General features: G+C 43.0%; 1 protein-coding gene across 1 annotated transcript in view; it reads right to left on the bottom strand.

The window, feature by feature from the left end:
- Positions 1 to 14,699, bottom strand: part of LTV1 (LTV1 ribosome biogenesis factor) — a 238,136-nt gene that overhangs the window by 71,400 nt on the left and 152,037 nt on the right. The window contains exon 9 of the mRNA XM_069235129.1: positions 1,741 to 1,793. Within this exon, the coding sequence (XP_069091230.1) occupies positions 1,741 to 1,793 (53 nt within the window). The remainder of the gene's footprint in view (positions 1 to 1,740; positions 1,794 to 14,699) is intronic.

Below are 14,699 nucleotides of genomic sequence, written 5' to 3'. Positions count from 1 at the left end.
ATGATCACCTGTATTTTCTTGGTATGTCTTTCCTTCAGACTGGTCCTTGGCACTGCTTTGCTTTCTTGCATGTTTCATTGTGTTTTGCCTATTGAATGAGTCTTGATGAACCTTGAAATTCATTGTCCCAAATTATGTTGACTGCATTTGCTCAGCTTTCCATATCTTTAAACCGGTCATCAATGAGGTGCTACTTGTTCCAACAAAAAGGAGCTTAGACGGTTATCAGCAACCCTCCTTGTTGATATGCTTGTTGAGGAGACAGCTCTTCTTTGAGAAGACGGCAAGGAAGTCATGAAAGCTCTTGCAGATGGAGTTACAAGCTTGTCAATCGATCCATATGAGGGACAATGAAGAAGCAAAAAATAATGATAAGACTTGATGCGTCAGACCAAACATGCAACGTTGCACTAGGCCTGGGTGAAATTTTACTTACGCCAATGTAATTTGCGTAATTTCATATTACACTTGTTACACAAAATTCCCACGATTACCCCATTACGCCACTTCACGTAATTATGTGTCATTTGCAGTAAACATTTACAGTGAACACATATGAACAACAGAACGTGGGCAGCTATTGTTTATTTTTCTTTGCACTATTTTTTTAGGGCAACATGTGTTCTTGAGTCAAAAATTGATGCACGTTTTTAGCCCGAAATCCCAGGGAGCATTTCAGGCTAAAATACAGTGATAAATTACACATTCGCATTTTACATAATTACGCATAATTAGGTGGACATTTTTCATAATTACACAAATTCCACTCACCCTTACTGTGCAATAAAAACACCATTTGCACATCAATGAGACGCAGTAACAAAGAATAGTGGTCCTCACTATTGCTAGTATTTTTCTAATCTTGGGAGAATAAGGAAAGAAGTGCCCAGGGAAGGTGTCCTGTATAGGAAGCATCCTGCTCCCCTATCGTTTTCGATTAGGGGGATGTGGAATGAGGAGGTGGGCAGAGGAGGCGCTTAGATGTCTGATTGTGTGATAAACCTAAACAAATTTAGACAGGGAACTAGGAGCACAACCATGAACAGATTTGTGAACAATGCACATAGTGTTCAATGGAGATCTCATTTTGGTAGGTAGTAAGGGAAGTGAACTTGAGTAGAAGCTGATTTGGTCTTTATGTTAGAAGCTACAAATGAGTTTTAATTATTTTTAATTTGTCAATAAAGTTCCTGGAAGGCAGATCAAGAAGTTGTTGTAATTCATGTGGGATAGCACAACTGAAAGCACTAGAGCACACATTTAGGGAAATTGGTGAAAGGAAGGATGCGCAGAAGATGACAAATGGTGAAATGCGATTTGAATAATGGAGTTCATGGAAGGAGAGAAAGTCAGATCACTGCAAAAGGATACACCCAGATTGCGAATGTACTGGACTAGCTTAGGTAGTGGAACTATAGCTACGCTAATGGTGTAAGTCGAAAAATGTGAAGGCCAGAAAAAGGTTAAAATTGTGGAGGTCAGAAAAAAACTATGTTAAAAATGGGGAGGTAGGTAATAAAGATGCATGAAAAATTCAACATAAAATTAAAATGCTAATTAATTCATAAGCATATAATGGCTTCCATACAAATGCATTCATGTTCTTTTTCTCAACCCATATATGATGATTAAACTACATGAAAGTTGAGCACAGATTTAAGTGATTATGTTATGCCAATCAGGTGATTTAAAATGTGCTTCTACTTTCCATCACATGAAAAGAATAAAGTGCAGGTTTACCTTTGGTGGCTCTTTGATCAGTTGAGGATGGTTGTACAAATTAGAATAGGTACCTATGTAAACGAAAAAAAATGAAGCAACTTCCATGAATCTGTCAAGTTATTCTTAAAGGAGAATCATCACAACGTTTTTACTGCGACACTACATTTTTAATTGTGCTATTTGCAATAAAAGGGCAATTTGACTGTCTGGTTCGAAAACAAAACGTTGCTTAGGAGCCAACACCCAAGATCAGAAGTATGCAAACAAAAAGAAAATAGAGAAAAACTACAAATATCAAGTTCAAAATACAAAACTGTAAGGCTGTACTATCTGCTAACTGATTTTCTGTATGGTTGCTGCATCGTGCAGATATAAGAAACACCAGATTTAAAACTGTTCCATTTGGTATAAAGTTCGAAAAAAATAAGTATAAAAGGGAGGAGTAGTGAGCAGTGGATTTCAGGCAGCACAAAAGGTTTCTCTATAATTGTCATTGTCAGTCATGGACATATTTAAGATGTTCATAAACAGTTCAGCATCTTGAGAAATGAAGGGCAAGTTACTTACTTTCGGTAATGCCCTATCTGGAAGAGACTCTAGTTGCAGATTCCTTACCTTAGCATATTCTCAAGGTGTCAGACTGAAACCAGGCGTTTCATGCAGTATGCCTCCATGCCAGTAGGTGGTGTCATTCAGCTCCATGTTGTCGCATTGTCTGCACCGGAATTCACCCCTGAAGTGTCTATATAGGTGCCACTCGACGCGGACATCAGTTAATTTATGCAACTCTCCACACCAGGAGCGGGGAGCCACAATGAATATTGACAACTGGTGTGAATTTCTTACGCCCTTAGGGTGATCCTCACACTGTAATCAGTTCACAGAGCAGGGAGGATATCAGAGTCAGTAAGGAATCTGAGGCTAGATAGAGTCTTTTTGAGATGAGGCACTACCAGAGGTAAGTAACTCGATCATCTGATAGAGACTTCTAGCTGCAGATTCCTTACCTTAAAATTGATACCCAACCAGTGGGTTCCTGGAGGTGGGGCTGCAAAATTGATTTAAACCAGGTAGTCCTGTGGGCAAAGGGCCTGTCACAATGGACCTGACTGTCGACGCAGTAGTATTTGGTAAACACATGCAGAGATGCACATGTTGCTCCCCGACAGATGTACAGTACAAGGACTCCACAAGCTAATGCAGTGTTTTCGGGTGGAATGAGCCAGAAAGTCTTTAGGGGACTGCTTCTTGGCCAGTGCATAATAGATCTTTATGCAGAGTACTATCCGGTAGTTTATACAGAGAGGATATCTATCCAGACAGGGAAAAAAAAATGGTTTCAACATAACGAACGCCCAGTACTAACCAAAGCACAGGTGACTGCCTTAGACAAAGATTTCCAAAGAAGAAGTTTGAAATCATATCACAAACCAAGGAACCCTTGGCCTTCCAGTTGAGTTGAACAAAACTTTAATACATGTCCTGGTCCAAACCCTGAAAGCTTTGTTTAATAAGACATGCCAGCATGGAGAAAAGGTCCCACCCTCTTTGTGAGAGGTCACAATTGTGATGATCTTGAAACCAACTAAAGACTCCACCTGCGCTCAATCGTATCAGCCAATTTCCCTGCTAAGTTCAGATAATAATAGATCTTTGTCAGTGTTCTGGCAAGCAGAATAGCAGGAGTGATTACAGCAATTATACACCCAGACCAGATAGGGTTTACTCATTCAAATCATTCATAGCTTAGCAGATATCACTCTAGTAAATCTGTGGAAGGTAAGCAAAAAGATGAACAAGCTTTTGCAGAAATGGAATATCCTTCCTTTAATTTCCAGGAGAGTGAATTTGGTGAAAATTATTATTTTGCCTAAAATTACATTTGTTTGATACCATACTGCTCACCTTCTCAAAAAAGGATACAAGTAAGATTGAGGTCAGAGTAAACAGCTTTATTTGGGCACCAAAGGGTATCAGACTTTCCTGGAAGAAACATAGGAGGAAGCTCCTGGCAGGGGGGTTAACATTGCCCGATTTTCAGAACTATTGCCATGTTTTCAGCTCACAAATATCAGTTTGTTAGTAAATGAGCCAGACATTTCAATAAAGGATAGATTTTATACCACTATGCAAGAAGGAACGGGATGCTGTCATTTCTTGTATAAATTTAGGGACCCCAAATATTTCAAGAGTGTCAGATTAAAATTCCTTGTTGCAGCTTTAAAGAGCTTCAAATTCCATATTCTGCAAGTTTTGCACCAATTTGGGACACCCCTGGGACGCCAAAATGTTTGGATGATGCATTGAGCTTGCCTTTGAAACAGAGAGGTTTAAATTATTTGGGTGTGAGATGGTGTAAGATTAATTAGTTGGTCCCAAATGACATTGCTCACTGGGGGTAGGTCTTGAGGTTTAAATACTACGAGCTGCACTCACAGGTGCGGATGGAGGCGGAGGAAAGAACTTTCATACGGCATGTTGAACACCAAGCGATTTGGGAAAAGTATAAGGCAAGATTCCCCTCCTGCCCGAAATGTGAATCACAGCAAGCGAATGATCTATATATGGTTAAGGAATGTTCTGTAGTGTCATCATATTGGAACACTGTGAGTAAACTATAAGCGAAATAGCCGGGCATCGAGGAAAGGTAAGCCCACTAGTTGGTGTTTTTGGTATGGATCCCCAGACTGACTTCGCTGAGCATGCTATTAAGGGGAGGCTTATCTTTTAATTAGTTTTGCTCGTAAGGCGTGAGATATGCAGGAAATGGAAGTCTTCAGATCCTCCATCTATTGAGGACTTGTTTAAAAATATTAACTGTGTTTCTCAAATAGATATTGCATGTGATCCACATAGCGACGGGAGGGTCCTGAAACCTTATGTGGAAAGTCAACATGCCCAAGGATTACCTTTAAAAAGACGTTTTGCTAAATTGGAGGTGTCGGTCAGCAATCATGGGGTGTCGGTTTCCTCTCCTCTTGTGAGGAACAGCATTCAGAGAAAGGAACAGTGCAAAGTGACTGTGAGGACCAAAAAAAATAAGGGACATCTTCTATAGCATTCAACTTAGGATTTCTGCTCCCTGCTAATCGTGTGTGGTTGTGCGTTATGCACTGCCACGCTCCATTCCATTTACAGGTCTCTACATTACCAATACCTAGATTTAGAACAAACAAAATGTACCAAAAGGCTTTTTTTGTCGATGTGAGTTAATAACTGGAAAGGAAGTAGGTGTAATTGGGTCAGCAGGAAAGCAACTCTATCCTACTCATAAATCTTAGCTCTCCATTTATAATGTAAGTTGCACAGTAAAGAGAGTAGAAAAGGAGGCATCGTCCAGCAGCAAGCCTTAATCAAATAGGTGTTTCACAGCCTGCTGCATTCGGGAGGAATTGTCAAGAGCATAATGTCTACATGCCAACCAGCATCATTGCCATCAACAAATACAAAGTGTTAGTCTACAGATCATACAACGTTCAGTCAAGATGGAATGAGAGGCATTGAGGTTGTACAGCATTTCCTCAGCAGAGGAAACCTATAGGCATGGATAAAAACTATGGGAAAAAAAGTTGTGATGGCGAGTAGAGATTATGTTTTACAGACAACTAATTTTGCAGGTTCCTGTACAAGTCTAGTGTTAAATCCCAACCAATCACTGTACCGGTTAGAGGGGAACGAGGGGAAGTAGGCCAGTCAAATGGCAATTGATGATGAAAAACGATTCCTCACATTTGTTCTTTAAAAGCTCCAATGAAAGGTAATTTTGACATTTATCGCCCTGTAAGTTCAATTCACTTAAATGTCTGGAGAAAGACATCATATTGTGCACTAGCATGAGTGGCTACCTGTTCTGTGACAAGGCCCAACAGCAGAACCGTAGCCATTTAGCCATTTACCCTTACACTGTACTGTGAAAGATGTCTTCCTGGCAGCCACAATAACACCCAGATCCGCTGAGAAAAGGCTTACGGGGTAACTAGGATTTCACGTTCCGTGTTGGGTGGAGGGGTGAAGGATTCTCATTACATTTACAAACGGTCTCTCCTCTGTGCGAGACTGATCTGTTCCCTCTGAAGAAGATAGTGTTTTTGAGAACCAAACCTGGCAAAGCCAAGAAGTAGCCTCGGGCATGGCTAACCATCCAAGTGCTGCTTTTATTTTCTGAGGAACTTTGGGATCAAGAATCATCAGAGGAAGGGTATATATAAACTTCCTAAGGGGCTGAGCATCTGGTAATCTACCACAAATGTAGGATAACTGCTCATCCAAGAGGAGAATTGCTCACAATTGGACTTTCTATATTGTGCCAAGTGCAGATGACTGGTACCCTCGGATCCAAAAGATTCAAGAATTCCTAGCACAGTTTCAACTCTGGCAGTGAAAGAGCCTGCTAAGACTGCTTGCATTTGTATAGGCTATATGCCTTGAGCTGTTGTCCCACTGACAGGGTCTACTGACTTTCAGCAGAGAAGGTGGTGATAGTGCATGCCCCCTTGCCTTTGAATGTAAAAGGATTGTACTGAGACCCACTACTAGCAGGAAGGGGCCAAGATAAAACATCTAGCTTTAATTAATTTATGTGGAGGGGTGTACTGACATCCCACGAATCACTGACGGATCACTAAACTGATGTATTGGTTATGAGTGCTATTCCCCGCAACGATAAGAGTAAGAGCATCCCTGAAAAAGCTAGCTTCATTGTCCGATCATCTTATGATTAATGTGAAAAAAATGAAGACAAGAACAGGACTGGACTCTATTGGCTGTCTAGGAACTCGCCCTGGTACTCTGCCAGTTGGAGCTGCAGAGAACACATTATGCTTGGTATAGAAGACTATCCCATAGGACGAAATCTGTATTATGAAAAGCTATTCTTAGTGGCGGATGCCTCCTACGTCCTCCAGGAGAAGGAAGGCATTTGTGGGTCCTGTGTCCACATTACCTATAAAATATTCCTCCTTAAAGCATGAACCATGGAACCCAAGCATAAAAAGGGTTCTGAGGACCACAGACAAACTGGACTCAATCAGCTACACTGCAAAGCCCTTACTAAGCAAACACCCAGCTGAGCAGCAGGGTACTTCAAGAAGCCACATAAAGTAATCCACATGAGCTAAGATCTCAGTGAAGTCCAAGTGGGTTGCATTTGATCCAAAGGACAGCATATTCTACTTACAGTGTTTATTTCCCACTGTGAAGCAAAGCTACCTTCTGTGCTCCTCTGGGAAAAGTAAGTATCCTACAGGTACAGTAATCACAACTAGTCATTGTCTGGATGGCTGCCCGTAACCAGAGTCAAATTTCACACCTTGACTATCTGCTGCAGAGGTTAAGAGGTTGAGATCATATTGTTGCGGAAGAGCTGCACGTAGCTAGTGTAATAAGCTATACCCCTCTATGATGGCATGGCCGACTATTCTGCCTGCATGGCTGACTACTGTGCCCAAAAGAAGGTGCTTCTAAACCACTGACATAAGTTCCTCAGATCTCTAACAAGATAAAGGAGGCCTTGATTAAACGAACTAGGAAAACTGTATAAACTACTCACACAACCAGAGCGCCCAACCATCAACTGTGAGTCTATTCCAATGAGTAACTTTCATTGAGTCCTATGGACAGGCCTGGTCTTTCCCCTAAAGTGCATTCTCTTGGAAAAGGAGGCAAATTCGGAGCAAAATGTCTTGCTCACTCATGTTCATGGCAGCAGCAGTAATGGCAACTGCATATTGGAAGATCAGCAGTGTCTGCTTAGCTGTTCTCAGTCGAGGGTGAGCATAACCACAGATCTTCAAGGGCAGAGTTAGGGAGCAAGGGTTGAACTTGTACCAGAGGTGTAGCTCATATGTTACCAAGACAACCCTGTGTTCTGGAATAAGAGAGTTGGAAGAATTTATTGTTGTAGAAAATCAACAATTTGTCCCTTTGTCCGGAGGAGAGGACAATTAAAAAACAAGCAATGCACAATCAGTGGAATGCCCAATCATTGCTATTACATTCAGAAAAGAAGTGGAGTCTATTTACTCACAGGGCACAACTAAACAAGCTCAACTCAAAAAGGGGGGCATCGGTCTCATTTTAGCAAGGCAAAAGGGGAATACATGTGTGTTAGATCTACCAATGTGGCAGGTGCTGCTTGTCTGGTTGGGCACAACTTTCTTTGTTGACTGCAGCCTAGCAACAACAGTATTTCAAGGGAAACATTAAGGGAGAGCTGGAGAATGAATTTGTGGGCCCTTGGGGTTTGTTTCAAACAGTACTGGCAGCAGCACAAGCACTCCATTTCTGATCTGGATTCCTGCCAGGTACATCAGGAGGGCAGGGCTCAAAGCTGCTGGGCCTTCATAGTTCTAGAAATTAATCTGGGAACGTTATAATTGATCATGGTAGTCTACCATGTTCTTTCCAGGTCAAAGCAGCAAAGGAGATCTTTAACGCTGTAGTCCTAAACATTATCCAATCATTTCACTGTGCTGAAGTTCAGAGCTTCGCTGAAGTAAAAGGTGAACACATACTCTAGGCCAGCTTATATTACAGTGTGGCTTTAGGTGCCAGCCCAACTTGCCACTCAGATGCCTACAATTGAGAAGTTGGAGGGATACTCGAAATATTAGAGCAAAAGGAATTCAAACTCATGGCAATGAGGCATCCTGTAATACCTGAAGCACCTAAGAATGCATGATGATGGTACATACAGCACAATATTTGCATGAGATATGAATTCACTCGAAACAGACCAAATCCAATCCTTGAGAGGTGCGCCTCTTTAGGGCATAGCGTGTTACCACCTTCGTAGCTCTTAAGAATAGTGGCTCAAAACGCAGTCTACCTCCAGGTAGAGTTGAACTTGGAAGCACCATATCTTTTGCCCACATTTTCTTTGTGTTCTATCTACTTGACTGAGACCTTAGAGTTCAACTCTAAGTTATTAAGGCATCAAACGTGGTTTGGCAAAATGTTTTACATATATTTAAGGACCCCACTGCCATACCTCTTTGTGAATCTTAAATATGTCATTTGCTGCTGCCTCTCTTTTCTATGTTAATGTTGCATATTGTTATACCACCCAGGAGATGTGATCGTGTAATTTCTGAATAATGGAACTGTTTAACCTTTCCTGAGACTTCTTTAGTGTTGACCACAGCCATTCTTATTTGATAGTCCCATGACATGGTTTTGGATGTCTGATTATGGATTAATATTGCCAAATCGTTGCAGAAGGAAAGGATTCTTACCTGTAACTCCTGTTCGCTTGTAGGGGAATTTGCATTATAAGTTATAAGCACCGAATAGTCCAACCCACGTGCAGTGACCCCGAAGCAGTTCTTTAAGATATCTTCTTAAGTGGAGATTTTTCACCTTTCTTCAGGAAGGCCTGTAACAACACTTAAGAAAGAGATAGATAATGCAGCCTATATATCTAGGCTACAATGGCCAAATTCTTCATCATTAAGTCAAAAAACGGCCAATACCTAAAATGAGCATAATTTAAGATGTTTTGGAAACAGTATAAATCCCCTTCACAAACCCCTTTTTATGACCGACATGAGGGAGAGCAGGACAGAGTAGCCTCATAGGTTACCATCATATGGCTAAAACAGAAGCTGTGCCTTTAAGAACCCACAGACCACCAGTATCCCATCTTGCCCAGATGGTGGCAGTCGATTTTTTTGAAGGAGCTATGGGACATATAAAGACTGAAGGATACCTCGTGTCCATTCCACTGGGGAGGAGGGAAGGTTGCTTATGACTGATCATGGAAATTCCCCTACGGGAGAATAGGAGTTACAGGTAAGAAACTACTCCTTCTCTTGTAAGGGATTTCCATGTATAGTAATAAGCAAAGAATACAGTAGCAAGCGCACCCCCACATATCGCAGCGTAGAAGACAGATGGTCACTATAAGCACTTTAAGGTAGTTTAAGCAAACAGACTTCTGAGGGAAGCCTGCCCTACATGAGCATCTGCTCTAGCATCAGAGTCTATGAAGTAGTGCTTGGTGAAAGTATCTACTGATTTCCAGGTAGCTGCTTTGCAAATTTCTGGAATCAAGATATTGCGCAGTAAAGCAGCAATAGCTGCTTTCCCCTTAGTAGAGTGTCTCTTGGGTTTAGCTGTTAGTGATTTATTAGCTTTTTGGTAGCACAACAAAATACATGAAACTATCCATCTTGAGATGGATTGATTGGAGGTGGCTAATCCAGCGCGGACAAGACAACAGTTAAGAACCAATTGGTCCGTTTGGCAGCTATATCTCGTCTTTTCAAGCTAAAGTTTCAGAACCCTCCTAACATCTAGTGAATGGAGAGATCTTTCTGCTGGAGTAGGGGGGTTCTGCAAGAATGTAGGCAATGAGATATTCTGGTTTACATGGAAGTACAACACTACCTTAAGAAGGAATTTCTGGTGAGTCCTCATAACCACTTTGCTAGAATGAAAGAGTGCTTGGTTCATGAGAACAGAGTGCTTGTATCTTGCTAACCAGGCGAGCTGATGTTGTTCCTACCAGGAAAGCTGCATTCCGCGTAAAGTGTTGTAGGTATGTTATTTGGATGGCCTCAAAGGGTTCCAGCATAAGGCAAGAAAGCACTACATTGAATTTCCAGGGAGGAGAGGCACGCCTAATGGAAGGCAAAACCTTCCTCCGCCCCTCTAAGAAGTCCTTTATGACAGATTTGGAGAAAAAAAAAAAGGTTTGTGATGGACATTTCCAGTAAGCAGTAAGAGCTGTCAGATGAACCTTTGTAAAAGAGAATTGCAAGCCAGATTTAGCCAAGTGTAGAAAGCATGGTCGAATCACATTCTCTTGGCAAGTAGTCAGGTCCACGTTCTTAGAGGAACACCAGACACAAAATCTCTTCGATTTGGAGGCGTAAGTAGGATCGAGTGGAAAGCCGCTTAGCCTCCTTAAGGATTTCCTTGCAGTCTTGTGGCAAGTTCAAGTGTCCATACAGCACTGGCTCAAAAGCCATGGCGCCATATTCAAGGAGGAGAGTTTGGGGTTGAATCATCTGTCCTCCGAATTTTGTTGATAGGTCTGGCCTGCATGGCAGTTTGAGATGTAAACGCTGTGATCGGTGAAGAGGGTCCGGGAACCACCATTGCCATGGCCACTCTGAAGCAATTAGGATTATTTTGACTTTGGAGTGGAACAGTTTAATCAGGACTGCTGTTATCAGTGGAAAGGTGTAAAGAAATCTGCCTAACCAGTCGATCCACAGGCCATTACCCAGTGTCTCTGGATGGTAATACGTAGAGGCGAAGTCACAGCATTTTCTGTTTTCCGCTGTGGCAAAGACGTCGATAGAAGGGGTGACCTACAAGAGGAAGATACTTTGAACGACTTCTTATGCAAGACCCACTCGTGATTTTCGTTGAGAGATCTGCTTAAAGCATCTGCTTGAACATTCTGGGTGCCTAGGAGGCGGGTTGTTGTTACCCTCAGGTTCCTGGCCAAAAGCCATTTCCAAATTGTCTGGGCCTCTAGTGACAAGGCTTTGGACCTGGTGCCCCCTTGCTTGTTCAGGTGGTACATGGTAGTTGTATTGTCCGTTTCAACAAGCAGGGTGTCGGTGGTGAATGATGGGTGAAAGGCCTTGAGTGCCAGATGAACTACGTAGAGCTCGAGGAGATTGATATGTCATCTCTCATTCTCTCTCAGAGCATGATCCTTGAATCTGGAGGTGACCCAAGTAGGTTGCCCATCTGAGCAATGATACATCCGTGACAATGGTTTGAGAAGAGACCTGTTGGTGAAATGGCATCCTTTGGAGGAGATTGCTTGGGGAACACCCCCACTTGAGGGATAGTATTGCATGTAAGGAGAGTGTGATCTTGTCCTCCCAGCTGCCCATCAGCTGGTCCCACTGGTTCTCTAGATGCTCTTGGAGAGGCCGCATGTAGAGGCAGACATTGGGAGTGAGAAAGATACAGGAGGCCATCGAGCTGAGATGAGATTGCTCTTGCTGTTGGATGAGGCACCTTCCTGAGTCCGACATTTCTGAAGGATCGATAGGCACCTTTCCTCCGAAGAACACACTTTTGCATGAATAGTGCCGATGGAGGGCACTAAGTAATGCAACATCTGGACTGGTGTGCACGTGGACTTGTAGTTGATATGAAGATCCAACCGATGAAGGAGCTTGCAAGGCCAACTGCAGTTGGGCTTCATGAGAAGTGGATGCCTTTATGAGCAAGTCGTCTAAACAGGGGTAGACGAAGATTCAGTGTTTTCGTAGATGGGCTGCCACCACAGCCATGCACTAGGAGAATCCTCTGGGTGTTGACATTAGGCCAGATGGTAGTACTGTGTACAGGCAATAGTCGTGCCCCACAAGAAAGCTGAGAAATTTCCAATGCTTCCTGGTGATGGGAATGTGGAAGTGGACAACGTGAAGGTAGATGGAGCAAAGCCAATATCCCTGATGAAGTTGGGGATATTTCTGATGTAAAGCCAGCATCCTGAACTGCTCTTTCCGAATCCACTTGTTGGCGACTTTGAAATCAAGAGTGGGTCTGAATTTGTGTTTGTCTTTGTTTGGTACTAGGAAATACCTGAAGTAAATGCCTGTCGCCTTTGACTGTGGGGGGACGGCTTCCACCACTTTATTTTTTGTAACAGGATGTTGACTTCTGTCCTGAGTGAGTCGAGATGGAAAGTGGACGGCTTTGGTGGAACAGACGGTGGTGGGGTGGTAAACCAGAGAGTACCCATTCTTCACAATGTTCGGCACCCAGGCGAGCATCTGTTGTGATGCATTGCCACTCTTCCAGGCAATATGTAAGACTTCAACCCACCAGAGTGGATAACAGAGGGGAGGGGGGAGGGGGGGGGAGGGGAAGGGGAAGGGGGGGACTCGTGGTTTTGTGTTTGATGTTTGTTTACCACCTGGGGTGGGTTGTTGGGCAGAGCATCCTCTTGTCTGCTTGTGCTGTGGTTTTAGTAGGATCTCAGGTGTTGTTGTTAAGATCTACTTGTAAGTCAATGAGGGGTTTGAACCCTCTGCGAAAAAATCCAACATTGGTAGGGTCAAAACATTTTGCGCTGTTCCCTGGGTTTCTCCAGACCCACAGTTTTTATCGTGTCCATTTCAGTTTTCATTCTTGCTATCTCATCGTCAGCATGGCTGGCAAATAGTGTAAAACCTGGGAATGGCAAATTTTTAAAGCAGTATAGCGCTTCCGGTTTCAGAGATACTGGCCAGAGCCAAGCATGCCTCTGCAAGGTGACTCCATGAGAGTAGCCATGTGCAGCAAGGAGGTGAAAAGGATGATGGAGAGGTGTGGAATGTACTCTTTTGGCAGCCAAAATAACAACAGAGTTGGGTGGAGGATCAATAGAAATAAATAATGGCTCTTGATCCAGAAGCCGGTATTTCTTTTGAAAACGGGAAGGAGCAGGCTTAGCCATGGCTGGAGTTGGGAATTAATCTATGCCCGGTTCGAGGAGACCCGGGACCAGTGGAAGCAATGGCCTTGAAGCAGTACATCTCAAAGATTGCCGATGTGGACAGTGTGGGTATAATGAGTTTTGAAGGCCTTTGGACTATCACCTCTCGAGAGATAGTAATGTCATCTACCGGAGAGACACGGTTGAGAGTTCGATAAAATTGGTGAATAGTCTCTTGTAGAAGAAAAGGAATGATTGTTATGGTGGTATCAGAGGAGGCGAAGCAGGCAGGGGAGGTGAAGATGGAGGAGGAAATGGTAAAACAACCAGAGAGCATGAGTCAGATGAAGAATAAATGATTCTCCTCATCGTTGACAGACTCCTTGACGTTGACCTTTCGCCTCAATGTTCAGCCCTCAACATTGACTGTCCACGCTGTCTCGCCGGGGAACCGGCACTCCTCGATGTTGGTGATGTACCAATGGCACATAATTCATCAATGTCGATTGATGATGTGTCGATGGTGAGCGTAGTCGGTTCCTCAACATTGAACCAGCCCTTGATGGCATAAAAGTAGTTGCCATACTTTGCCTCAACATCGACCGGTACCGATGTCTTCTTTGGCTTGGAACAAGCTTCTCAGGCCTTCCACGTCCACTGGAAGCTGAGGGAAGTGTCCTGGTGGAAGACTGACCTTCCCCTCGCTCTGAAGACCCACTGGTAGGCTGCGTTTGCTGGCAACGTCTCTTCTCTTCCTTGAAGGAGAATCTTCTCTCTGTCGCACAGAGTGCACCTGGAAAACTTCCTCCAGGTGTCAGGAAGATAGGCAGATTATACAGACCTCATGAGGGTCTGTTTTGGCCTTTTTCTTGCCACAGCGAGGACATTTATCAAACAATGAAGGCATTCTATTGGACAAAATTCCTCCATATTCTGTAAAAAAATAACAGAAAAGGCAGGAAAAGCAAAAAACAGCAAGTAAAGGTGCAGTCACCAATTTCTGACAAAAATATTTTGAGGGGGAAAATAAAAAGCTATAAAAAGGTCGAGCTCAATGCTTCAGTGTCCCATCAGCAGGAGCCATAAAAAAAGAACTGAAGCAACTGCTGGGCTTGATGGGATACTGGTGGTCTCTGGGTTCTTAAAGGCACAGCTTCTATTTTAGCCGTATAATGACAGCCTATGAGGCTACTCTGCCCTGCTCTCCCTCATTCCTGTCATAAAAAGGAGTCTGTGAAAGAGATTTATACTGTTTCCATATCATCTTAAATTATGCTCATTTTATGTGCTAGCTTTTTTTTTTTACTTCATGATGAAGAATTTGGCTATCGTAGCCTGCATGTATAGGCTGCATTATGTGTTTCCTTCTTGACTGTCTTTAACGGCCTTCCTGAAGAAAGGCGAAAATTCTCCACTTAAGAAGATATCTTAAATAACTGCTCCGGGGTCCCCGCATGTGGGCGGGACTATTTAGTGCTCATGATCATACATGGAAATCCCCTAAGAATGTTTCAGTTTCACTCAGCGGTTGCTGCAGTGAGTTCCCAATTCTACCATTAAGAGCTTAATCATCAGTGTACAACTGTACATG

Source organism: Pleurodeles waltl, chromosome 5 (genome assembly GCF_031143425.1).
Source record: "Pleurodeles waltl isolate 20211129_DDA chromosome 5, aPleWal1.hap1.20221129, whole genome shotgun sequence".
NCBI classification, from domain to species: Eukaryota; Metazoa; Chordata; class Amphibia; order Caudata; family Salamandridae; genus Pleurodeles; species Pleurodeles waltl.
The sequence above is the reverse complement of the archived record's forward strand: the minus strand, read 5'-3'. Positions and strand labels throughout refer to the sequence as shown.